Source organism: Corvus hawaiiensis, chromosome 5 (genome assembly GCF_020740725.1).
Source record: "Corvus hawaiiensis isolate bCorHaw1 chromosome 5, bCorHaw1.pri.cur, whole genome shotgun sequence".
NCBI classification, from domain to species: domain Eukaryota; kingdom Metazoa; phylum Chordata; class Aves; order Passeriformes; family Corvidae; genus Corvus; species Corvus hawaiiensis.
Genome location: NC_063217.1, coordinates 11,230,461 through 11,258,108, shown reverse-complemented (window position 1 = coordinate 11,258,108; position 27,648 = coordinate 11,230,461). Strand labels below are relative to the sequence as shown.

The following is a 27,648-nucleotide window of genomic DNA, read 5'->3' as shown; positions in this document are numbered from 1 at the left end:
TCCAAGAGCATGTTTCGAGGGATTCGAATGCAATGTGTGTTTAACATTACAACACAGGCCAAACTTCGATTACTCTTTGGTGGCTGTGGCGACAAATGCCCTTATTAACGCTGACATTAAAGACAGGCATGAGAGCAAGCAAAGCGGCTGCCGGCTTTCTGCCCCTGCATTCACAGAGGTCACAACCGCTCACATGTAACACATTCGCATTTGTTTATGCCACGTCGGGCACCCACAGCCCCTGGTGTCCAGCGGATGGCCGCAGCCCCCCTCAGGCCGGGGCTCTCCCCGCTCGGGGCGGTGATTTCCCAGCAGCCAGGCGGCTCTGCCCTGCAGCGCCCAGATGAGAGGAGCGGACCTTCCCCGCGCTGTGTCTGTCTGTCTATCCGTCCGTCCGTCCGTCCCGCCCGGGGTGGAGTCTGCCCGCCCTTCCCGCCCGGGGCTGCCGGTGTTGCTGGAGGCGGCACCGTCCCACATAAAACCGTCGGCACCTTCGCACTGAGTCCTGCGGCCGCCTGCCCTCGGCGCTCCCTGCCATGGCTCGGCGCCTCAGCCCCGCCAGCTGAACCCCGGCAGCCCCCGCGTCCTGCAGGGACCGAGCCGGCCGTGACTCCGCGGCCCTGTACCCCGGCCTGCCGCCCTCCGCCTGCTGCGCCGTCCCGCTCCGCCCGCAGAAGCGCTGCCCGGGGCAGAAGACACTGTCCTGCCCGTCTGTGCATAAAGCCCGCCTTCCCCTTCCTTCCCTCGCCGCGATCGCACCTTCCCGCCTCCTGCCCCGGGGCCGGGCGGGCTCGCTCCCCGTGCTCCGCCGCCGCTGTCCCCGCCGAGGATGCGGGTGTCGCTGCTGAGCCCGCTGCTCCTGCTGTCCCTCAGCGCCGGCCCGCACGCCGCGGAGCTCCCGCTCGCCCGCGCCAAGTGCCCGGCCCGCTGCGATGTCTCCAAGTGCCCCAGCCCCAGCTGCCCCAGCGGGTACGTCCCCGACCGCTGCGGCTGCTGCCTTATCTGCGCCGCGGGCGAGGGGGACTCCTGCGGCCGCAAGGAGGACCCGCCCTGCGGGGACAGCCTCGACTGCCGCTACCCCATGGGCAAACGCTTCGCCAAGGGCGTCTGCCAGTGCAAGCTCAGCGCCCAGGTGTGCGGCAGCGATGGCCGGACCTACGACAACATCTGCCAGCTGAAGGCGGTGAGCCGCAAGGCGCTGCAGCACGGGCTGCCCGCCGTCGCCCAGGTCCAGAAAGGAGCCTGTGAATCGGGTAGGAGCATGGTGGGACCTGCCGCGGGGCGCGGGTAGGAGACCTGGCTTCCAGGGTAAAGGAAGTCACGATTTTCAGTGGCCTGGGAAGACTGGGTGGCTCTAGGGACTCTGAAACCCTCCAAGGGCATGGCACCTAACCCAGCTGCTAATGACACCTGTTGTGTGCGGAATGGATGCTCAGGTCCTTTCTAAACAGCAAAATTCCTTCTCCTCGATGCTCCGTGTGGGCTTGGGCTGGGCTTTGGGAAGGTTTTCCCCCGGTAGCATGGCTGTGGATGCCTCGGTGAGGTGCAGGTTGCTGCCGCAGTGCTCCTGGGACAAGAGACGGACGCACTTGCCAGATGGGAGCGAGGTGGGTGGAGGTCGCCCGGCTGCCAGGGCAGGGCAGCGGCCACGTCTTCAGCCGTGGCCTTTTCTGGAGGCAGGACAGCGGTACAAGCCTGCTCCCGTCCTGCCAGTGCCACCTTCGCTCGCCATATGGCCAGTGACGGCCGCGGTGTTGGGTGGCATCAGCCGTGCAGGTCGCACAGCAGAGCCGCAGCAGCGCAGCCCGCACAAACAGAGCGGGGAGCCGGGAACACCTGTGCTCCGGGACCGTCCCTGCGCGGGTTTGGGGTGCTGAGCAGATTCACCTGACAGGCGAATCAGGCACGCCTCTAAGAGCCGATCAGGGCAGAAAAAGCACTGAGTATTAGATAAACCACCTAGAACATAATCTTTTGGCTGGATTGCTTTCTTTGCCAAAGGGTTTTGTAGTCTTGTAGAGCCTTAAGTAGGGGGAAAAAAAACCTCAGAATCTCCTTTATAGTGTAAAATATTGGCACTCATGCTATCAAATGGTCTTCTGGTTGTTGTAAAGTATTGAGGCCTTTGCTCAGCTCCTTTGATATGCTACGACAGCTTCAGGCTTGATGATTTAACTTTGGAAAGTTTAGTAATCTCTTAAGCTAGTAATTTCCTTTTAATATTAAAATGTGTCTCTATATGGTAGTGTTAATGCTGGCAGTATCTTTCCACATAGTTATGGATATATTATTTTAAGGGTTTGCTTCTGCTACCTTCCCCACAGAGTTCCTGGAAAGAGAAGTGCTATGCTTAATGGAGTTTTAAAACATGCATTAGTGTTTTCATTATGTCAGGTGAGCCACTAACCATCCTGTATTCATAGCAAACTGGCCAAAATAATTGGGAGGGTTCAGAAGGAAAAGGGCTACTGTTGTAGCCTTTGTGTGAATAGGAGATCTTTCATGTGTATCCTGCTCTTGTGAAAGGCTAAACCAGTTCAGAGAGGTATATTCCCGGAGCTCCTTTCCAAGTGTCTTGTCAGAGCCAAGAATTACTCCAGATGCCAACCTGAAGTTGCAGTCATCAACCTCACCAGTATTTTGTAGTTATAAATTGTTTTTTGCCTGTTCCTTTCCACATCAGCATCTATTAGCTTTAGTACTCCTAAAACGTTGTTGGAACTGATCCACGTGAAATAATCAGAATGTTTAACCAAAATGAGTGGGCTAGCCTGCATCTGAGAGCTCGCTGAGTGCTTGGCATTTGGTATATATGACATTTTCTTTAAGGAATCCTCCTGAATCTAATGTTAATAGGCCTAGGAATTTGGAGCTGTGAGGCAGAGAACTTTTATTTTTTTCCAAGCAACTATTTTAGTGTTCACTTTATTTTGGCTTTATTTTTTGTCTCAGAAAACCTCAGCTTAGATGAAGCATCTGGTTCTCTGTTGAGATTTAAATTTTTTTATTCAGTTCTACAGCTGCACAAACTGAAGCTCAAAGAAACCGAGTGTCTTGCCCAAGGTCAGACTGAGTTGGTGGTTAAGCCAGGAATAGAACTCAATTACAGTATTTTTTGGTTTGTTTTTGTTTTTTTAAACAATAACATGCAATGGCTGTAATGAGAGGCTTGGAAGAAAGTTGACAGTGTAAAATTGCTGTCAAATTTCTCTTCCGTGTTCTTGCTTGGCCTCAGATGACTCAAATTTTGAAGGGATAAGCTAGTTATGAAGTAAATGTAGTTTTACTTAACCATCCATGTATTAAAACAGCCTCAAATAACAGAAGCTTCACATAGTATGACTTGGGCCCTATTTAGAATACACATGGACCCTGAGGAGTGGCTCCTGAAATGTCTACTCCTGTCCTTTTCCAGTTGCTTATGTTGATGCTGAGTTGGAGTCTGGCTGTGATAAACCAAGACAGGCTGAGAAACTTCGCTGTGGTTTCCTAGTGACAGCAGTCTGGCGAACAGGGATGCATGACAAATGGGTAGGAAAGGATGCAGGAAGGAAGGGAGAAAAGAGGTGGCATGGGTTACTGAGTGATAATTGAAAAATTAACAGAATTTAAAATTGCTTTTCCTTGTTGAAGTCCTGGATTAGCTTGAAGAGCACCATGCCAAATTGCAAGTTCTCTACACATTATACTAAATAGGGTGTGTACTGCGTGGAGGTCCAGGAACTCTGTAACTCACATTCTACAATATGTGTGTGCCCAGGGGCTTCTCAGAGATACTAATAGGAACAGTCTGCAGAACTCCTGAGCAAAGTTAAACTCCCTGCTACAAACACTGTGCTTTTTAAAACTTTTTCAACACTAAATACATCTATGTATAGGAATATATTCTGAAGCAGCTAGTTTTTTCGTGCCTTCTGTCACCTACTGTGATAAGGACAAGCTATTAAAAGCCAATATGTAAGCAATGGCATAAATACTTGTGGAGGACAGCCTCTGTAATGAAAGACCTGCTGTTACAGAGCCCTGCTTCTCAGGGCAGCAAGTGTAAGTTTTAACAATGCCACATATTTATCTACTAAGATGTCAAACATCTCACTCAAAGGATTCACTTGGTCATCTGCAATCTACAGTCAATCTGCTTGTTCCTTGAACAAAGGACTGGTTTTGATCTCTCAATACAACTTAGTAGAGTTAAATTCCCTGCAATGTTATTTTGCAAATAGTTTCTGTGACGAGAACTTAAAGGAAAAAAAAAATTAACTACAGGTGCTCTTTTGTCAATGGAACAAGGAAAATTAAAAGCTTGATTAGAAAATGTTTGAGGATGGATTTGACACTAACCATTTGCTGTCCTCTGCACTGTTAACCTGAAGTCACTCTCAGAAAGGGGTCATGATGTAAAGCCTCACCTGTCAGTCAAATGTTTGCTAGATATGGGCCTAAAAGTTCATTTTCCTAAGAGAATGTTTGAAGCACAGTTAATGCATAAGCAGAGTCACTGCACACAGTTCTCCATTGGGTGCTTGGACTGTGCCTGTACATAACCTTGAAGATACAAAGGAACAACTGAGTGTATGGTCACTCACATTTCTGACAAGTTGGCCCAGTAAGAGATACTGAAGTTCCCTGCTGGTGTTCTTGTCATCAAAGCCTTAAAGCTGCCTGCAGCTGTATTTAGGGAAATGTACTGCAAGGTATTACTGGAAACCCAAACTCTGGTCACATTCCGCTACTGCTTGTTTTCCTTGTGCCTGAGCTGGTTTGAGTTACTGCAGGTAAGGGTGGATATTGTACAGTATTTGGTATTCGATCCAGAGTACAGTGCTTCACTGCTTTGTAAAGGACAGGTAACAGGAAAGGGATATTCTCACTGCATCCCCTCATGAGGGTCACTTGGAAGGGAGGAATAACAAGCAGACAAACACTGTTAAGTCAGTGAGGTGTCTGTGCTAGAAGGCTTGTGCCAGTCTGTCTCTGTCTGGCCCTTGTGATTGCTGCATTACACAAGAAAGCCACTTTGGTGTTGGTTCACCAAATTGTTTTCATCTGTGCACGTTAGATATCCATTGTATAAACAAGTTGCCTGAACCATAATGTGGCATTAAACTCACCAAGGCTTTATGGTCAGTGCACAGCTATGCAACTTGATCTTAATGCTGAATTCATCAGAAAAGCTGCCCATGAACCTATGTTTTCAGCAGATGTTTCTGTTTTTTAAGCAGAGACATTATAATCTTTTATTTGTCTTTCATTTCTTTCCATGAAAGCACAGTAGGGACAGTGTTTATCCCTGGTGATCAGATCTGCCAGGTTGCAGTCCTCCCTTAGACATAACAATTTTGCTGAATGCACAGATCTTTTCTGAAGCTGGTTTTAAAAGGGGGATGGGGAAACGGCCTTAAAAGAATGAGTTTCCCAGGCTCACAAATTCTTAATGAATATAAAATTGTGGATTTTAATACAGTGTATTGTCTTTAAGAAAGCAGTGAATGTGATTTGATTTAATTCTACAGGGACTAAGCTGGCAGATATTCAGAAATGTTCAGTCTTTTGAAAATGTAAATTGGTCTGGTTTTATTGTCTTCAGTGGGATTATAATGATTATTTCTGCTGAATTTTTTCCCAGTTCTCTTCATACTAAGTTAACTCTACAGATTTGTTGGCGTTGTTCCGGATTTACAGCAGTGTTAATGATATTGGAGTGGGTCTATTGTCTCCGTAAGAAAGTAAATAAACCACTATTAAATGAACCCATAGCCTGTAGATAACATCACTATCCAGGAAAAGTCTTAAGCTGATAATAAGGCTGCTCCTACATGACAGGCACTTAACTTTAGCCATTCAAATTCAGTGTAGGTGGAGCACATAAAATTGGAAACATAAGATCACATTTTAGAAAATAGGCTGCAAATGTGTAGCTCCAGTTTATGCACTTACATTGAAATCTGGATTTTGGGTGTTGTGTGAGAGGAGCTGGAGACCTGAAGATCTAATCACTTAGTTGAAATGATAGGATCGAAGTTCAAGTCTACTGAAAATCTGGTTGATTCGTGGCTGTGGAGCAGATTGGGGAAATCTAGCATTTTAACTAAGAAATGCATAGATAGTTAAGGACTCATACAGCATAAATTTGGTTTTGTTTCAAATACCTGGTTGCAGCATGTTTGAAGTCTTGGTTATACAACAGATTGCTAATTGGATTAAATTGTCTTTTTGCCAAGACAAACTAGATTTCATTAGTGTGAGATTATTTTGAACATTCAGTACTAACATGGAAAATAATGCACATTATTGAGAGACCTTTGAAAAACTATGTGGCAAATCTCAGAAAGTCAACGGGTCAAAATCCACAAAGGTGCTGTGAGCTCAGAGCTGTTACATGCTCAGGACAGCAGAGATCTGAGGGCTGTATGGGGCTCCACAAGGCAGCAGGAGTATGGTGGGAGGATACATGTTTAATTTTCTCCTTTTAGTAAGGACAGTAGCGGCAGCTAGTGTCTGCCAACTAATGCAAATTAAAGGATAGAGTCTACCTCTACAGTTATAACACTAGTATTCAGGGTGACCTTGTGCAATATACTCAGTGTTGGATGTTGCTTCCTTCTTCAGTTTCCCAGGCTTCAATTCCTCCCTTTTGAAGTATATTGAGAACTTCTGATGGAAACCATCAGTTTAATAATTATGCACTAAAATGCTGTTAATAATAACCAACACTTCAGTTTCCTTGAGTAGTGCTGTATGTGTGAGAGTAAATGTGAAGTTACGTTTTCCATGTCCATAGTCTGAGTTCCTGGCACATCATATAATGTGTTTAAAGGTTCTCATTACTGCTAGCTTGCAGAAAATGATTCAAGAAAGATTCTCTGAAGGCCTCTCAACTTTGTAAGTCAGTTTTCACCAGTGTTTGGTCCCCATCAGACAAGAGGAAGAACAGCTCATCTCTGATCAGCCCAGTAGATCTTCAGCCACATCTTTCATACAAAGCCTGAGTGTTATGCTTGATCCTCCTTTGTTTCAGATTTCCCTTTAATATTGGTGCAGATTTGGATTTTCTGTCAGGTTTGAGCATTCTTGTCTTCTGACCCTAGCAGGGAGGTTTCAGGCTTCTGCTCAGAGACATGTTTTTGCTGTGGTATGACAAGAAGACAAGCCTTGTTTCAGTTTTAGCCTCTTCTCTGTATTGCTGCATTTTCTTTTTTCATGTTTCATCCACTCTTTCAGATGTTTTCTCTCTGCCTCCCCCAAATCCTACCTGGAAAGCCACTGCCACCCATGATGTTTGCCTGGTGGCTAGTCAGGAGTGGCCCAAACCTGAGGTTTTTGGCAGGCGTCTTCCTTTTGGCCATGTACAGTGCTGTAACCATTTGGCCTGGGCAGAACAGTTGGTCACTCAGAAGATGCAAAGGGATTTAGTTGCCCTGGCTCACATAGAGCTAAGCTGATCTACATCAACTGAAAGGCTGCATTCATCACTATTTTCCCCCAGTTCTGGGCTAGTTTATCAGCTGCCTTTCAGTGATGCATGATCATGTCTATTGAGATAAAAGTGATGGCAATGTTATATCCTGTCAGTGAACACTTGCTGTATAGGCAAGTGTTCAAAGTCACGTTAGCAGACTTCAAAGGATACACTGCATAATCAGGCAAGCTGCTTGGGAACTGAAGGTAAGATAAATCTTCAGTGGCCTAGTAAGCAAAATAAATAACAGTATATTGTGCTTATATTTGACTGTTCTCTGTGATTCCTGTTTGTGCTGTCTCTTTTAAACTAAGCACTAAAACAATCATATTCAATTGGCTGGAGGGATTTTTCAGAGTGCATGAGAATGTACATAGAAATAATAGACTGCATCTAGTCCTGCCAAGTTGTTCCTTTTGTTTATTCAGTATCACATAAATCTAGCTTGCTAAATGTAAGCAGGTTTTCTTTTCATTCAGAAGTAAATCCTGTGTCCAGTAACAGGATGAAGAACTCAGATTTCTATGAAGAAATTCCTCATTTTCTTGTTCTGGTTTCTTCAACTTATTTGCTCCCTTTGGTAGGCCCCATAGTTAATTTTAAAGCAGCAGGCTGTGAACATGAAAGATTGCTATTTGAGTGTGGTGATATGACCCCTATCATATGCTTTACATGTGTGGTGATATGTCTCCGTGTATTAGGGACTGCAGAGAATATGACATTTAGCACAAGCAGTGTTATTACTTTGGGATGTTGTGATGCTAGAATCCAGGATGTTGTGGCATTAGAAGCCAGGATTCTGTGGGCTTTCCCCTCTCTTTAAAGCCTTCATTTCACATAATTATATTTATTCTTAATAAATGCTGTGTATAGTGTTGTTCAATGTAGGACCATACTGACTTTTGTCAGGTCTTTTAGTAATCTATTGTTAGGCCCAGCTTCATGTGACAGCTTAAATGTGATTTTGGAAAAATTTTTAGGTGCAAAGGTTGTAATTTAAAGCAGGTTTCTAATGTGTCTACTTAAAAAAATTAGAACTTAAGTTCTAACTGTGGCTCCCAAATTCTTCAGCTGTGTTACTCAGCTCTTGTTAGACCACATCTAGAATACTGCATCCAGTTTTGGATCCCTCAGTACAAGGAAGGCATTGACAAACTGCAGTGAGTTCAGGAGAAGATCATGAGAATGGCTGGGGGGAACTGGACTTATCTCCTGTGAGGAGAAATGGAGGGTCCTGGGCTTGTTCAGCCTCGAGAAGAGAAAGCTTCAGGAGGAGCTGAGAGCAGCCTCCCTGTACGCGAGGCTCTGCACAGAGGTGCGTGATGGGTGGAGGAGAGACAATGGGCATGAGTTGGAACATGAGTCTCAACAAGTTCAGACTTGATGTAAAAAAATAACTTTTACATCATGGGGGACAGTGAAGTAGTGGGAGAAGTTTCCCAGGCAGTTTCTGGAGTGTCTGTCCTTGGAGTTTTGTATGTCCCAGCTTGGTTTCCCTTTGTAGCTGATGCAGCTTTGAGCAGGGTGTAGAACTAGAGACCTCCTAAGGTCCTTTCCAGCCCAACCTATCTTATGACCGTATGTGTTTTGGATAATAATTAGTGGTTGTCCTGAGAAAAATGCTCGAGACAGGGCTTGTAGACTCCAAAATAAGCCCTCACAGCTAAGTGATGCTGATGTTTAATTTTCTCAGGATCCAGAAAAATGCTAGTTAAGTTTTGAACAATCTTAATGACTTTGACTCCTTTTCAAATACTGTTTGGAAGCTGTTATAGTAGGAGCAACAGACCAATTCAAGGGAGGTTCATGTTGCCTACTTGCTTAAAAAGGGTATTGTCCTATTAACATATCCAATTCTTTCTGCTAGTATAGGTCACCTACAGTCCAGCAGCCCAAGATACAAATTCAACTTCATAGCAGATGTGGTGGAAAAGATTGCACCTGCAGTTGTACACATTGAACTTTTCCTCAGGTAACGTTTTCAATTCTTTCTTTTAGTTACATTGTTTAACAAATGTCTACAAAGATTTTTCCAGCATTGTAACTTTCCTTTTGAACTCGTGAAGTTCACTAATAGTCTAAATACTCTAAAACATTACAGCAGACTCATTTCTTGAGAGAACCACACATTTGTGTGTTCTGTTTCTGTTCAGTAGATCTATTCTAATGGGCTTACGGTACTATACAATATATACTGTCTACCCTAAAATGAGTCTATCTCATCTTTGGAGGTCTCTTCAGCCTTCACTAAAATGTATTGCTTGTTGGAATGTATTTATTATCTCAGTTTAAATACAAATATATATATCCAGACGGTAAGCTGGGAAAAAATGGCTTGTTGTTGCTTTTTCTACTTTCAATGAGAGGTGATTTTATTTTGGCAGGAAGAGCATTAAGAGGTACAATGTTAAGCAGATGTTACCTATCTAAACATAGAAATGACTTCCGATAGGAAAGAAAGGTACTAAAGTTGCTGACCAGGACAATACCAATATTCAGGGTGCTGAAGCTGGAAATGAGGTGGCAAGTAAAACACTGAATGCTCAAAACAACCTGGGAGGCAGGTTTTAATATGAGTGGTCAGAACAACCTGCTGTCAGAACAAATGACTGCAAATATTGCATGTACTCCATTATGTGAATACCTTTCTTCCTGGAGTCCTCTCGTTTTCCACAGACCTAAGAATTTCTTGGAGAATTTTTGTAGGCTTTTTTAATATGCAAAATCAAGATAATCAGGGATATCAGGAGACATCGCTTTGTGCACATGGTGATTGGTCCTTTGAGAGAATGTTTCAGCTGAAGATGCTTGAGATCTTTGCACATGTAGTTAAGATTGTTTGTTCTTTCCCTATAAGTAAATGTTTGCCCAGCAGCCTGCTGGGTGCTAATTTTAATACTGCTTTTTCTCTACTGCTAAATAGCCCAGAACTTTCAAATAATATCCTAACCAGGACCATGTCTTGGAAGAAAGAATTTGTGGGCCTTTTCTTGTCTTCTGCTGTGCAGGAACTTTCTGTTCTCCTAACAAATCTAAGGTCACTACAGCAGTTGTTCACAGAGAAAATTCATAATACTTTGAACAGTTTGTAAAATCTTTTACATGTCTATGTTTCAGCACATGTTGTTTTCCACTAAATTTTACCCATTGCTAGTGTTTTTCATATTTTTTCTTTCACATTCTTAGTCATGTTGGTTTCCAGACATGCTTTTTCCACCCAGTCTGCACTTGGGCTTTGTGATTCCTGTTGGACCTCACCTCTTCCTTTATGCCTCTGTCCAGCTGCAAGTTTCCTTCTTCCCCTTTTCCCATTAGAGGATCATTTCATTTTTCAGCCCTTTTATTTCCTGTCATTGTTCTCTTCCAGTATAGAATCAATAACTAGTGGGATCAGATGGGTTCCTTCTCCTTCCTTTTTTGTCACCTAGACTCTGTGCAAGGAAGTCTATAAAGACAGAATTGGAAACCAAGGAAAGGGACCTTGATGGTTGTCTGTAAACCTCAGTTCCTACCTCCCTGACTGACTAAAACCAGTCACAATTTTCAGGAAGGGATCATTTATTTGTAATTTTTTTTAAATTTAATTTTTCTTAGGACTGTAAAATTTGTCATCAAATGCTTTGTTATTTCTCAGGGTGAAAGGTGGTAAATGATGTCCAATATAATCTTCTCTTAAGTTGGTTTCCCTTATGACACAGAATTGCTTGCTTTTTATACAGGCACCCTCTCTTTGGTCGAAATGTCCCCCTTTCCAGTGGATCTGGGTTTATTATGTCTGATTCTGGTCTAATTGTGACCAATGCCCACGTGGTGTCAAGCACAAATGCAATATCAGGGAGACAACAACTGAAGGTACAGCTCCAGAATGGAGATACCTATGAAGCAACCATCAAAGACATTGACAAGAAATCTGACATTGCAACAATAAAGATTCACCCTAAGGTGAGTGGCATAAACAGAAGAATGACTCCATTTGGGAGCTCTTTCAGTTTCACTTAGTACTAAGTGATTGACTAGAATATACGTTTAAGGATTCCTTAGAAATATCTGTGGAAAACAATGTACTGAAGACCTGGAAATTTTTCATATCTTGGAATTAAATTACTATGTCTTCTGTGCTAGAAACTGTTAAAAATGAAGAAAAAAAAAAATGCAGCTCATTTAATATGTTAATATTTAATATTAAATTCTGCTATCTTTACCTAAAGACCCAGGCTAAACCTTTCTAAGGTTTGTGCCAGTATGCACAGAAAGCAAGGTGGGGCATAATGCAGAGAGAATGGCAGGCTGGTCTGCAGTTGGTTTGTATGCTGGTTTTTAGGAGGAGGGAACAATCTGCTGGAAAACAGGGAAATGTTGATGCCCTCTTTTTCCAGGTGAAATTGCAAGGAACTAGTGATAGCTGTTTGTTTTTGAAGACAGTTTAAAGCAGTGACCCTCCTGGCATAAGTTTTGGTTGTATGATAGTGGGTGGCTCTTTCCTTAATGTAATGGAAAGTTGTATGTTCCCAACTTGTTGCTCATTTTTGATCTTTGCAATCAGGTTTTTTTCAAGTATGAACTAATGCTTATTTCTTTCTCTCTGTGTTTACATAAGAAAAAACTACCAGTATTGTTACTGGGACACTCTGCTGATCTGAGGCCAGGAGAATTTGTGGTGGCAATTGGAAGTCCATTTGCCTTGCAGAACACTGTGACAACAGGTATTGTCAGCACTGCTCAGCGAGACGGCAAAGAACTGGGCCTGCGGGACTCGGATATGGATTACATTCAGACAGATGCTATTATTAATGTAAGTATGAGGTTTGTGATGAGCTTCACCTCACAGTCCTTCCCCACCTATGCAGAATGGAAGTGCCTGCTCTGAAAGATGAAGCCACTAAATAAAAGCAGCTTTGTTTAAATTCAATGAAACTCTTCTTTTATAAAAGTCTATGCAGTGTCTGTAAGTTGTGTTCAGACGTGTTATGAAGGGTATGATAAATAAAAGTTCTTCCTTTGAGGTTGTCTTTGAGGATGCTGCATAAGTCAGACCCTTTTAATTCTGTAAATCTCATGCAGTAACACATGGTTGTATCAACCAGCAGTAAATTACAACATTTCTCTCTCTGCTTGCTGTTCTGCTGTGGTCAAGGAAGCTGTAGAATAGAGCCAAAGTTTCTTTCATCTCCATCCACTGGAACCAGATGGAATAGTCAAATTTAGAGTATGTGCTTCAATGTAATGACAGGACACCCAGGTAAGAACCTAAGGAGAGTTCTGGGGGTTTTTTCCCCTTTGCACATTACATATTCAGAACAAGAATCAAGATGTAAAATAACAAAGTCTGAGGTTTTGGAGCTCAGGGTCCTAGCATTGCATGTTCTATAGAAATAGATTGAAATAATGTTCCTTCAGAGCAGCTTGGAGGGATCCAGAGAGCTTAAGTGAAGTCCTTGGGTGTGTGATTAGCTTGTACTGTTTTTAAAAAGAGCACTGCTCACATATCTGAGGTGGAAAATGGCCTAAAACTTTATAGCTTAAATCTGTTACACATTGAAAAGAAAATATTTTCAGGATTTATTTGTTGGACCTCAATGTCAAATTTGACATAACAAGTAATAAGACTGAGTGTTTTACACACACAAAGTGCTTCCCGAATGGTTATTGTCACAGACTTGTCGAGAGAAATTGTGGGGGGAGGAAAAAAATGAAGGTAATTATCTTTTATACTAAGATATGACATAAAAGTGAGCTTTTTCAAAAAGCTTCTGTATGACCCAGGAGCTGAACCTCTCCAGACATTTAATTGGAATTACTCTCTTCAGCTGTGCAAATAGAAGAGCAAAACTTAGGCAAGATGGGTTGCTTGGAAGCACACACCGAATTGGTGGCAGAGACAGAATTAGAATATGGGATTCTTGACTTCTTGCCTACACACATTTTTCAAGCTCAGACTCCTTCCTTGTGTATATACTTAAGACATTTGGTGCCCTCCAAAGCTATTGAGGAGGTTTAGACAAGGATAGTAGAGTGTGTCAGATAATTCTAGACCAAAGGAAGAGTGATAGCAGATGAGATGAGGAAAATGACAATAAGTTTGAATTGCTTTGCCATCTGAGACCACAAAATATGAAGAAGGTCCCTGGCATAAGGATGCTTTCTGCTTAGCTAATGCACTTATTTTCTCCTGAGAATGGGAGGAGCTTGAGAGCTGGTCTGTTCAGAGCATTCCTGTGGCTTAGCCAAGACTTTCCTGCAGGAATGTGCCTGCAGCTGCCTTTTGAGAAATGCTGGGACAGCAGTAACATAGGGCAGGAGAAAACAGGGCAGTAAGGTCCTAAATGCAGCTGTGTTGCATATGCTGAAGGTTTTTCACATCCTTCAAGCAGAAGACAATTGAATGAAAGATGATGTGCTGAGGAAGGCTGAAAAATTATTATCTTGGTTTTGTTGTGTCAGTCAGACATAAAAATAAAGTGTGCAGCCTCTGGTCACTGGAGAGATACAATATCAGGAACTGATCTATTTGCTTAAATTTGACCTTTGAAGCTGTTTTATAAGCTTTAATGTCTGTTTTATTCTCCTAAGAATCTGTAAGGTTTGTCCAATCCTATCTAAGTGTAAACAGTTTGTGTCTCACTTTTCTGTCATACATCACTTAGCTTTTGTTTCTTTTGAGTGGAAAGTTGCTGCTCTTGGCTGTTTTGCAAACCTACTCGAAAACTCTGGCCTCACTCAAAAACAAACTTGTTGAGCCAACATGAAGATGGACAAGCAACTTTCCCAACTCTCATTTCCTGTAGTCCTGTTGCATGTTTCCTTTAAAGGCCATTAGGTATTAGGTAATTTTGGGCTGCTCAGAGTTGCTATATGCCCTCCTTAGGGAGGGATATGTGGTTATTAAATCAATCCTTATGTAGTAGCTACCTCATAGCAATATGGTGTGATTAAATACATAAAACACTGTATTCTGCTCCAGTGGAGAATGAGACACTGACAGTCTTACAAACCAACTGATGAATGAAACAAAAACTGTATAAGCATCTCACTGAAATATAACTTTAAATAGTAATTATTTCAAAACCTTTTTCTGACAGTCTTTAGAAGAATCATAATACTAGTTTTAACTATTTAATAAGTCTTACACTTAGGAGCCACTCCAGATAGATAGATCCTAACTTAGAGCCTATTTCTGAAAAGAAAAAAATTTTGAGAGCAGTGAAGGGGTAGGACAAGACCTACTTGTAATCTTCTGTGTTTGATACTGTGTCTGTCAGTGCTGCCTAAGAAATGACCTCCTCTCTTTCATTTAATTACAAAGTACTATTTGAAGTGAGAATCACATTTCCTGCAGTGAAGTATTAATATTCCCTTATGTCATTTTTTTACAGTATGGCAACTCTGGAGGACCTCTAGTTAACCTGGTAAGTCCATGTGACCTGGTTTTTTTTGTTGGTTGTTTTGTTTTGTTTCAAGAGCTAGTTTGAAGTTAGTGGGAGAATGTTCTTTTGGAAAAATTCATTAAAGATAATGGTAGGCAGATAACATGAAGCTAATGCAGAATATGCAAATTAGGTGTCAGTTCACAAACCATACGAAAACATTTCCCCATTGAGCACAGAAAATTTTACATAGCAGTGAGGAATAAGGGATCTGGTAGGAGCAGTTATGCTCATTCACACTGTGAAACCTGGGATGCACAACAAAGATGGCACCTGCTTGACCCACACAACTATTTCAAAGTAGATTGCTTTAAATCAGCACTGGTTTTGCAGGTCAGTGACCTGTGGCTGTAGTGGTAGTAGTGACTCCACTGCCCGCTTGGCAGAGGGAATCTCTTGCTGGGAGAGGTGGGATGGACCTTGGATGAACACACTGTACTGCAATCTCTCTGGCCATCACAGTTAAATGCGAAATGGATTATGAATCAAAGCCCAGATCCTCCCTTATAAGTAATGTTTATTTCTTGAGTGATTACAACACTCTAAAATTTCTTACACCAGCTTTTAACATGAAATGCTCGGCAGGGAGCTGAATCCTGTACTTATGAACAACTTTAATTGGGTGTTCTCTGTCAACAGGATGGTGAAGTGATTGGGATTAACACCTTAAAGGTCACAGCTGGAATTTCTTTTGCTATTCCTTCAGACCGTATCACTCAGTTTCTCACAGAGTCACATGACAAACAAAGTAAAGGTAAGGTCTGCAAGAAACAGTGACATCTTCCAGTTACTATCCTGATCCAGGAGAAGTGCCAAAAGACATGGGTCTGGGATCCTATTACTGAAAGGAGCAGCATCATTTTACAGTATAGAGCATCACAGACTTGGAAATAGAAAACAATCTTACAGAAGTAGGAGAGGCTTTTTATTACTCACACCCCCCAAAGAGCAGACAGTATCTGTGTAAAGATGGGAAATAGGGCCTCTGAGAATAGCGAGGACACAGATGAATCATCACTGTCTCAAATGATCTTGAGAACAGATGATCACTTGTTTAAGGAGTCTTATTCTCCTCTTTTCATTTCTTGTCCAAGCAAAAAGAAGATTAAGGTGTACTGTAGAAAATAAGGTAAAAAACTTTTTTAAGCACCTGTCCACAGGTGTGTGCATTTTCCATAGAACCCGACCTATATTTTATCATGGTCATGCATGTCAGGGCTATATAATAAGATATTGTGGTAGATCCTCAGACCCTGGTGGAAGAAGGGCTGTTACTAATTCAAGAAGAAATACATCGGAAGATGGGAGAGAGGCAGAAAGAAAGAAAGGCCTCTGCCCCAGAGAGCGTATAAATCTAAGTTTATTGGCAATGACAACTGCAGTACTTTAGACTTTTTTTTACGTGCCTGCACCGTATCTGTCACCCTGTTCTAGATGTCATACTGCAGGCTGCACAGCCAAAGCTGATCTAGTAATGCTGCATCCAGGCCAAACCTTTCTTAGTCTTTTGCTTGCCAATTTATCTGTCCACACCCTACTACTCATCTTTTATCATGAGTGTTGGCTGCTGCTGCTTCTTGTCTTCAATCTTTTTGTTATTAATCTTGTCTTCTCCTGAGTTCATCCAGTTCCTGATGCCAGGGTTGTTTCCCTACACCACTGTCCTCTCAGATAGTGCTATTTCAGAAACTTCCCTTAGTCAGCAGTTTTAAAGTGATGCATCTGCTTGTATATATGAGAGCCTCACAATCCTGATGGGTCCCCTCATCTGTGTTTGGCTGAATTCCACAAATTATATTGCTTTCACTGTTGATTTGGGGGGAGGGAAAGGAGTAGATATAAAAAAGGTGTTAATTTTATGCTGAGAAGTGCATTTTGAAGTAGCTGACAATTTTGTTTCAGTCAACAAGTCAAAAAACTTATTTATTTGCCCTAGTTACTAACTGACGGTTGGTGGTTTCTGAAACAAACAGGTGTCTCATTAGTGATGCTACTCTTCAGAACCAAACTGCTCATCCCAAGCCAGGGAGGAGCAATGGCTCACCCTGTAGGCCTGGCCTAGAGGAACGAACTCAAGCCTTGTGCAAAGCCCACCATCTCCTGGTAGCTGGGGCTGGAAAGTCAGTGAAAGTTGGAGATGTCATGACTGAAATCAGCCACCTTGCTCCTTCAGGCATCTTTGCCTGCACAGAATGATGAGCCCAGCTAAGGGCCCAGAGACAGCTTTGCCCATGGAACCTTAAAAAAAACCCCAAAAACATTGTAAAAGATTCAAGTTTATACAGTGATTGTAACATACAGATCTTTTACTTATCATGTCACATTATCCCCTAACCAAAAGGATTCACACTTTCTCTTAGTGTCAGTGTGGCTGTCACTGCTTCAAGTATCCTGGGCACAGACAATCTTAATATTTTTCTTTTTCAATTTTTTTTTTTTTTTTCGCTTTTGCTTCTCTGAAATACTTCTTGTAATTTTGCAATGGCAGAACAATCAGTTAGAGCCCTTAATGCATAGAGAAAGCTTCTCAGAGATATTTTCACTGTATATTTGAGACATAGTTTGCTTTTTTTAGGCCTTTAGTAATAGTTTTAAGGTTTATTGTATAGTCGTTATTTCTTGGCATAATGAATTTATGTGAGCAGAATTTTAGGGATGCTTTTATCATGTTTTCTTTTCTTCCAGTTATGTTCCAGTAGTTTCAGTGGGATCCTCCCTTATGGTACAATTAGGTCATAGAAAGACATTTAAGGGTATTACCATTTTGCTCTTAATATCATATTGTCTGAAGATGATAACACTCCCTGAGGATACCACTCTTTCCAGATTTATTCTGGCATAGTAGATACTCAATTGTTTAATAAGCTTGACCTTGGTCTTTTGAGTCTCAGTTGATCAGATAACTGTTTTCTATAGAAGGCATATATTTTTTTAAATCTCATCCATTATATATAACTGCAAATATCTGATCTCTTAAAGAACAAGAGTGGAGAGGGGTGAAAAAGGAGAGGATGTCATTTGGATGAAGAATTGGTACTGATTATTGTTATTTATACAGTCTGTATTACCTAATGCATGGGTAATATATAATAGCACCTAATGTATTTTTGACCAAAGATTTGCCACAGTCCTCATAGAGATGTTTGTTTGTTGAACGGTCAAAGACTTTGCTAATTTTGGGGTTACCAGTTAACTTCCTTTTATAGTTAGGAAGTCTTGAACTGCTGCATGAAGTTAAGTGTCTCCATCTGTACCTCAGTTTTAACCAGCTGTGTTTTCTATGTTTACCTCTGGAAGTTAACTACATACTTAAGTGTTTAGACATAGATCCTTTAAAATGGAAGACAGTAAGTTAGCAATTTAACAAAACATTAAAGAGAAAATCTATCCTAAAAAGTCAACTTGGCTTCTCTTGTAGTGGCTTTCTTGTATGCAGAAAAGGGAATAAACGTTGTTTCAGATGGGCAAGGGGAAATGGGGGAGTTCTGCATTGGCCACACCCAACAACTCATTTACACGAATCCTCATTTTACATCCCCACAACATTGTATTAGTTGTGTTGAAACAGTATTCTTACCTTTGCATTTGAAAGATTATTACTCATAATAATTACCACTAATCATGGGGGTTGGTTAGGTTTGCTGAGTATAGATAGATTCAGGCCACTGATTAAATTCAGCTATGCAGTTTATATGAAAGGGACACTGCACACAGTCCAGCATTATAGGCTTGAGCTGTTTTCACATTTTCTGTTTGGCAGTGGAATATCTTTCTTAAATGCTTTCAGGGCTGCTCCTGTAATCTGCAAGATGACCTAGGTGCAAAAGTAATTAGCAAAGAAGTAGGAGTTTTGCCTTACACTTGAATAAGAAGTGCAGGATCCATTTCTTCACTTGGAGATCCTGGTAGTATCCTGGCCCCACTGAAATCAGCTGCTGTGGGTATAATTTTGTACCAGAGTTGCTCAAGCCAATAAGAGTTTGAGTACATGATTCCTTAATTTGGATTTATCAGTTCTTTTTGCTACAGTTTATAGGTCATAAACATTTCTGCCTTCAGCTGGTGTTTATCTGTCTGGTTTGTATCTCTATTGTTGCAAGCATCAATAAATAAAGGTAACAGTAAGGCAAGTGCTTTCCTAACTGTGGAACAGAGGTCTCTGTAAATAGTGAACTGCTTCTGGATACTTGGGGTCAGCTGCTTGTGACTTTCTATTAACACTAAACAGATTTAAGTTTAAACTCATGGTTGAGGTTGGTTTGAGTGACTTTTTACCTATGGGAATCAGTGTTTAATCTGGCCTGTTGTTTACAAAAGTGAAATGAGATTTGAGTCTCTCTCTTTTCTGTGCTGTGCTCCAGCTTTAAGCCACCATGGTTTCACATTTTCAAAACCTGATTATTCTAACACATGAACCTTTTTTTAGCTACTGCTGGGACTGCACCCTTGTGATGTACTCCTTAGATTTATGACATCACTTTATTCCAGTTCTCCTAATTATTTTTTCTTTTGCTTCATGATAGCACAAATTGCCAGAATGACAGGTTTTGAGACTTTATTCACAGAGCAGTTGTAATATGACAGTGGTAGTTCCAGGTGTGCATACTGTTCTGCTGATGTGACTTAGCCCCAACATCACCATGCCTATGCTCTGGGATGATAAAACGCTACAGCTGGTTGTCTGTGCCTGTTCAGTCTCTGCTGATACTTCAAATAAGATGGGCAATTATATTCCCTCTAATCACTGTTGATGGAAACTTTGGTTTTGTTGTAGGTGTTTGACTTGGGTTAAATTGAGTGGAATGGACTTTTATGAAACAAAGCATTTATTTATTTTTACTTCTATTCTGACAAACAAAATGTCTGGACAGGGGAAAGAGAGGAGTGTTTATTCTGCTGCTAAAGTAACTCATGGCTCATAGTTTTTAGTTTTACTTTATACAATAGCCTGCTATTTTGTAGCATGAATTGCTATTTACAGCGTGGCAAACTTACTGCAGAGAGAGGCCAGAAGGCCTTTTTTAATTTCAGTGCATGAACAGGAGTGAAATAATAACCCCAACCTGCCTGAAGTTGAAGGTAGAACTAGAATTTTGGTTAGGAATGAGTCTGTAGTTACAAGATCTATTTGTTTTCCTAAAGCTTAATGTTGACAGTTATCATTAGCCACTGGGGAGATAATTCCCTTTATCACCAGTGTTATTTCTCCTGTGGTATTTCATTCTTGCTGTTTTGTTTCTCCCCAGTCAGTTTCTTTTGTTCCTTCTTTCATTTTGATTTTTCACTCAGGTGAACATTCCTAACTCAGGCTCCAGAGTATCTTTGTGCTTCTGCAAATTTCTGCCTCACACAGGTGATGGCCAGCAGCAATTGTTTAATGCAAACAGAAAACTGTCACCTGAGAGTCTGTCACTGATGTATTTTATGAAGGGAATTTAATTATTTAACTGTCCACATTGCATGGACACGGGGATTGTGTTCAGGGGGGAGAATTATCATGTCTGAATATTTTTAAAAGGTGAAAAACTACATTTCTGCTATGCAGACTGGAGGAGCACTGTGAGCCAGTTCATGTTTATGCCCATGCTCTTCAGACTTCAGATTTGAGCAATTGAACTTCTTGACACTCTTACTATAGCTGATTTTGGCCTTATTAGTTTTACTTTAAAATAAGGGAGAGCCAAACATTTCAGGGCAAAGCAGGGGTGACAGTTTCGGATGCAGGATTTTTCAGAGTGTAGTAAATCCAATGTTTAGTAGTCAACACTTTCAGTGACCCCAATGGGAGTATTGGACATAGTAAGATTCAGAACTAAATTCTTTACTCAGGAGCATTTTTCTTGGAAAGAATAAGAGCTAGAGAAGACTGTGTACATCTCCTTTTCCCTCATATGAGAACCTGGAGAAGCTCAGAGATCTTGCAAAGTAGTTGTGCTGGAACAAGTAAGGGGAAATATTGTTTCATGCCGGATGTAACTGAGTACTGCAGCACTCACTTTAGGAAGTCATCAAACTGCATTTTTTCATAAGGCAGCTGTGCAATGTCATGACTTACTAAAAGCCAACTGCAGAAATGTGGTGTTCTTCCTAAAGGAGTGACTTCTCACCATTTAAAATTCAAGAGAGTCCTGGCGAATCATAGAATTATAGAATAGTTTCTATTGGAAGGGACCTTTAAAGGTCATCTAGTCCAACCCCCCTGCACTGACCAGAGACATCTTTCACTACATCTGGTTGGTCACAGCCCCATCCAGCCTGAACTTGAGTGCTGAGAGTTGGGGCATCTACCACTTCTCTAGGCAGCAGGTTCCAATGTTTTACCACTCTCATAATAAGAAATTATTTCTGATACCTACTGTCCTCTTTTAGTTTAAAATCATTACCCTTTGTCCTGTCTTATAAGCTCCCTTTAAAATACTGAAAGATTTCATTAAGGTGTCCCTGGAGTCTTTTCTACTTCAGGCTGAACAACCCCACCTCCCTCAGGCCGTCTTCATAGCAGAAGGTGCTCCAGCCCTCTGAGTATTTTTGTGATCATTTTGGCAAAGGTCTACAGATTTTGGGTTTGTTTTTAAACTTGCTTTTTATTCTTTGGGGTAGAAATAACAAACCACTTGCATGACAATCTGTGAGTCTTTTGATTGCTCTTTCTCTGAAAGGTGGAAATGAAAATTTATTTTGATCCCATTTCTACATTTTAATGAGAACATCATATAATTAAATTGTCTTGACCAGTCTCAGATTAAATAGTAGCTGGTTATGAAATTTTCCATTTATTGAATTCATGTGATACTAGATGACAGCAATTTCCTAAATTTCCTGAAGGAAAAACTCTTATGGAGTGTAAATGAGCTTTCTCCCTTACCCTTAGTTGCAGGGAGAGGGATTGCCATTCTGTACATCAAGGCTAATCAAAATTTAAAAATAGCCTCAGTGTAGATCTATATGGTTTTGTTCAGTTTATTAAAATATGATACATTCTGTTTTAATTTTCAGGTGTTTTGGGTCATCAGAGCAGTTATTTTTGTCAGTGTTTGCCTAAATTTCTTAAACATCCTCTGTGTTCCTTTCAGATGGGAAGAAACGTTTTATTGGCATCAGAATGCTGACAATAACACCAGCGTAAGTATCTTAGGAAGGTAATTGTATCATCATGCACACAAGATATGGTCAGTAGTGGTTCAGAACTTCATTTAGCTTTCATTACCAATCTCCAGAGATCCAGAAATGGCATTGGCTTCTAGGAAATCTGCAGGCATTTTAATGATATTGGTGAAATCTATGTTCTGAGACCTGGAAATGCTCTAAATACTGATAGTGGAGGATGTCCTCCTGATAGCTGAGGGAAATTAGGAAGAGCCTGAACACAGATTTTGGTTCTTGACAAGGACATCTGGAGTTACACCAGGTTTTAGGTAACATTTAAAGAGAATGCTGTTTTCACGTGACTCTGAGTGCCAATGACAGATCAGCTGATGGAGGGTTTGGTGGTGCTTTTATCAGTTCCAGTGGAAGTCATCTGATGTGAGAATTGGGGCCTAACCATTAGCTAGAAAGAGAGGCTAAAGTGCCAAACTAAAGCTTTGTGCCTCCAGGTTAACAAAGCCAGAATATGGACACCCTCCTCTGGCTCTTTACTGCCTTTTCCCTCTCACATTGCTTTGTGTCTTGCTGTTACCCAGATATATTCTTGAATAATAAATGAGGGCTCTTATGCCGATGTTCTTTCCCAGCAGTAGGCAATGTTTCCAATGTGGCAGTAGACTGCAAAATTAAACAAGACAATTTCCAGCTGGGGTTGTAGTAAAGCCATCATTTTTTTATTGAGTTACACTCTTGCAATCCTCCCTGAAGGGTCAGATCCTCAGCTGGAATGAATTAGTGTAATGGCATTAACATCATTGATGGCGAGAAACTCGGGATGTTTCTCTGAATAATTGTGAACACAATGTGAGATTTTCCTGCTTTTGTAGCATCTAATAAAGCCATGTAAGATATCTGCAGGCCTTTTTTTCAGAAGAAGACCACTTCCTTGGTGTGTTTAATTATTCAATTGTTAGTTGCCTCAGTACAAAATCAAATTAAGAGAATGTGTGCAGCCATTTTGGCTTGTTTTCCTTCTGTGGGACCCCAGTTCTTCATGGCAGATAGCCAAGTAATCCATCCTTGGTTTAAAAATCTTTGCTTTCTAGAAATGGGTTCTAACCCACACTGTACACAGACCTGAAATTAGGTCATCACCTCTGAAACGAGCAGATGTTTGTAGAGCCTCTATTTTGCAGTGGGTTCTTGTCTTCTTTCTTTAGAAAGTGATGCACAAACAATGCCTGAAACAAACTTGAGGAAACTGAAGTTTCCAATTCTGATCTATCTGCTGGCTGAAGTCATCAAAAGCTCTATTGTTCTAGATAAAGACAAGTTAAGAATGATTTGCAAAAACAAACAAACAAAAAAAGTTAGCAAATTCTGCCCTGTCACCAGCACTTATTCTTTGGGCAGAAATGTCTTTTTCCCCTCTATAACATCTGGGACAGAGAGTGCTCCTGCCCTTGTGCTTGTGTACAGGGCCCTCTGAGCTACTGCTACACAGAGCCAAAGTCAGATTCTTGCAGGAGATGTACAAGACTATTAAGTTTAGCGTGCTTTGCACAGGGAAGTAGTTTTGCCTCTCTTAAAACCTATGTAACTTGTTTTAGTCCAAATTCAAACCCTGCGTTTTCATCACAGAGCAACAGGGAAACAATTAATTGTTAATTCTTTTACTTTTTTGTCACAAAAAGTTTAAATAAATAAAAATATTTGAATGCTTCTGCTTTTGTAGTGCAATCAAATTCTGTATAACTTTGTTCTTCTTTTAGCTTGGTGGAAGAACTGAAGCACAATAATGCTGATTTTCCCGATGTCAGAAGTGGAATTTACGTACACGAGGTTGTTCCAAACTCCCCTTCTCATAGGTAGGTAGAGCATGTTATTTTCTTCACCACAAATAAATCTCCAAAGAGGTACTAGTAGGTAATATTTCTTTTTATATTCAAGTAATTTCTCATACCAGGCTTCATTTGTAGACAATTAAAAATTGTGCCTTCAGGTTTAAAATGTTTGTGCTGAAGGTCTGTTCACATCTATAAAAATGAAGCATTTCAATATCAGAACTATCTAAATCATGGAATCATTTAGGTTGGAAATGACCCTTAAGGTCATCAAGCCCAATCATTAACCCAGCTCTGCCATGGCCACCAATGAACCCTGTCCCTAAGTGCCACTTCTACCCATCTTTTAAATACCTCCAGGGATGGTGACACCACCTCTTTGCTGGGCAATCTCTTGCAGTGTTTGAAAACCCTTTCTAAGAAGGAATTTTTCCCTTTATCCAATCTAAATCGCCCCTTGTACAACTTAAGGCCATTTCTTCTTGTCTATCACTTTTTATTTGGTAAAAGAGACTGCCACCCACCTCACTACAACCTCCTTTCATGACATTATGAAACACTAACAGTGTGCAAATATAAAGAACACCCCAAATACAATGAACAAATTTGAGGGGTTTTGTGAAGTATGTTGAATATTAATAAACAGAAATTTGTATTAAGTTTAAACAGGAAACAGGATAGGATTCACATAAGGCACTGTCAGAGCTTTTATCTGAGACAGCACTTAATCTAACAGGAAGAGGCTATTTTATGGAACAGTTGCAAAATAAATAAAACATTTCTGAAAATGATTTTAGGAAAGTCAAAAACAAAAGTGGTAAAAGCAGCTATTCTGGATTACATTTGAATAGCAAGAGAGAGATAATTTCCCGATACTTTACCTGGTGTGTTTTACCTGTCTTGAAATTTTGGGAAGGGTTTCATTTCCAACGCCTGAAATACATATTGGCGACATAAAAGCATGACCTTTCAAATGGATGAAGTGAAGTGAGTCAACACTGGATAAAAGTGATTCCTGTTTCCCATTTGCTGTAGTTTTGTAGAAGACAAAGAGCAATCTAGACTCATTGTTTTTGCTTTTTATGAAGAAAATCCTCAGTGAAAAAACCCAAGCCTTATTTTGCATTTAGCGAGTTGTACCTGTTATTCTTTCACAGTCAGAAGGGTGGAATTTCCTGTCAGTGGAGACTAAAACAATTAAAAATTTATCACATCTGCAAAAGAGGTGGTAAATAGCCTTTGTGCTTTTCCTCTGCAATAGAATGCATCCTTACTGCCATTTTCTTGTCTTTGCAGAGGAGGGATCCAAGATGGAGATATTATTGTGAAAGTCAATGGGCGTCCTTTGATGACTTCCAGTGACCTGCAAGAGGCTGTGATGAATGAATCACCTCTACTACTTGAAGTTCGAAGAGGAAATGATGACTTGCTATTTAACATTGAGCCTGAAGTTGTCATGTAAATAGAATTGAGGAAGCTCTCACCATAATTAAACTCACTTATTCTGGAACACTAGATACCTCCTTTACAGCTACAGTAATTATACTTCCTGTTGACTAATGACAAGGTGGACTAACTTAATTGCCTGAGCCATTTCTGTACATAGTAGCTAGAATGACTTCAAAGATGCCATTTATAGAAGATTTAAATTTCAAAGAAGCTTAAGAACTGTGTTCTGGGGAGGAGGAGAAAAAAAATTTTGGGTAGCTGGTAGAAATGGGTCCCACTTCTTGTACCTGCAGATTCAGAGCAGCCTCAGTTCTGCATTTTGAAAGATCAAAGTACTGCTGGAAGTGAACACCCCAAATACAATGAACAAATTTGAGGGAAGTTTATGAAAGGGGGAATTATTCTTAAACTACAGTCGTGGCTGCAGCAGACCCAAGATATTGCAATGCAAAATTGAGCTGCTTTTTCGTTTTTTTTTTATGTAACTTTTTCAATGTGAACCTATTATTGGAAAAGCTTGTATTTGTTCTTAGCGCTTCTGTGCTCCATGTCCATGCAGGCAGATTAAATCTGTAAATATTGAAAGGAACAAAAATGGTATCAGGCTATAGAGTGTTACACCTAGGTCATGCGATTTTTGGAATATAGTAAATGATTCTTATAGAATTAATGCCTTATATATAAATCAAAACGATGTGCTGAACAAAGTTAAGTTTGAGAAAGTGCACAGTTTTTTAAGAATTTGATACAAACTTGTTTTGCATTTTTACTGGTAAGCTTTGCTGTAAAATTGTTACACTACTTACGGCTTTGACTGGGTATGTTTCTACTGTAAGGAGATTAAAGTTTACACAAATAATGTATTGATGTAAACCTCTTTTTAAACAAGAATGTCTTCCCTGCTTCTTCTGTCTGACTGGAACAGGCTCTCCCAAGAGAAAATTTTCTTACAGAAAATTGGGCCCTGATGTTATGAAAACCTTTTGCATTCCTATGATATAATTATTCCACCCTTATTTAGATTATGTTCAGAAAGGCTTTGCACACAAGTAATTTATTTACCTTTTTTCCATATTTGTGAATTTTGCTTTGATGTCACTTAGAAAGTACTGTTTTGGGATCATGTTGTCCTCAGTTCTCCCTGTACATGATGAGAAGCAGAGAGGAAGCACCAGTAACCCTGTTTTACAGCTAGGGCATGTGAGAATTCTGTGTAATAAACCCAGGAGAGGAACTGCTAAGAGCTAAATCCAGATCTCCTATGTACCCTAAACCGAACAAGTATCTTCTCCCTTAGTGAATATTGCTTCAGTTTCCAAGGAGGCAGAGGAGCATTTCTACCTGGAGCATTTTCCACAGCAAGCTGTACTTTCTAGACCTGTTTCTCATGTCTTTGTTACACTGATGCAAAAAGGAATTAACCTTTGGCACAGTTCCCTTGAGGTTGCCATCATGCCTAGACTTTCTGGTTATACCAGCTCACTTATGTGTGACAAGCCTTGCATCTTTGGGTTTGTACAACACCAGCCATGCAGAAAAGAGCAATCTGTTCCCTTCTTGCTGGCTGACTGGGACTGCAGCTATACAATTCAGAGGTGGATGGGATATCTTCCTCTTAAAAATGAATAGTGTTTCTTTCCATCACAGAATGTGACGTGCCTGTAATGATGGCTCCGCCCCCCCCCCCCCCGTTGTCACCAACAAAAGGTGCTTAGTTGTACCTGCTGAACATTCCAATTCCTTTATATTAAGATACAGCCTTAGCATCCAGGCTTGCAAAAAGCATACTTGTGTTCTGAACTTAGGGTAGCTGTGGCATGCAGAAGGCTGCTCTCATGGCTAACATCAAGCTTATTCATCCATATGTCCCATGTTAGTACCCACATTTTACAGTTTGTATGGTATCTGTTTGTAACCATTGATTAACACTAAAGAAATTAAAATATTTCTGAGTTTGTTGCTAACTTTTCAGGTTTTGGCCAAGACCTTGTTTGGTAAAAAGACTCAGAGTTATTAGCTTCTTTTATTGTAAGAGAAGCTTTTTATCTTCCAGTTAACAAACTGCTGATTTTGAAATAAATGGCATAAAAACTCCTAGTACAGCAATATTGGATACATACTGGAAGTGACACAGTAGTATTAAAAACTTAAAACACTGTTGTTGGTCCTTGCCAAATGCCTTGGCCTTTTAATCAAGTCTGTGTGTGTGGGGTCCTTATTCATCAAAAACTGTTGCATTCTACCAGCAGTTCCTAGTTTTTATGAACTGTCTCCAAAAACCTTGATGAACTCGCACATCATATCCAATGGCCTGCAAGTGCTGCTGCACTGTAGCAGATTTCCCTCTGAGGTAACAAAGGTCAGCTGAGGTTCCTTTAGAAAGAAA

The 27,648-nt window shown here is 40.8% G+C and overlaps 1 protein-coding gene across 1 annotated transcript; it reads left to right on the top strand.

Annotated features, from left to right (window-relative positions):
* The first annotated feature begins 409 nt into the window (after window positions 1-409).
* Window positions 410-26,121, top strand: HTRA3 (HtrA serine peptidase 3). The gene is made up of 9 exons (XM_048304718.1): window positions 410-1,253; window positions 9,332-9,431; window positions 11,179-11,401; window positions 12,057-12,251; window positions 14,833-14,865; window positions 15,523-15,637; window positions 21,957-22,005; window positions 23,742-23,837; window positions 25,110-26,121. Exons 1-9 carry the CDS (start codon window positions 830-832, stop codon window positions 25,273-25,275), a joined length of 1,401 nt encoding a protein of 466 aa, XP_048160675.1. The 5' UTR covers window positions 410-829; the 3' UTR covers window positions 25,276-26,121.
* The last annotated feature ends 1,527 nt before the right edge of the window (window positions 26,122-27,648 follow it).

Coding starts and splice junctions, on each gene's coding strand:
- HTRA3 (XM_048304718.1), top strand. CDS start 830: ATGCGGGTGTCGCTGCTGAGCCCGCTGCTCCTGCTGTCCCTCAGCGCC. Junction 11,402..12,056: donor CAATAAAGATTCACCCTAAG/GTGAGTGGCATA, acceptor TGTTTACATAAG/AAAAAACTACCAGTATTGTT. Junction 14,866..15,522: donor GAGGACCTCTAGTTAACCTG/GTAAGTCCATGT, acceptor CTCTGTCAACAG/GATGGTGAAGTGATTGGGAT.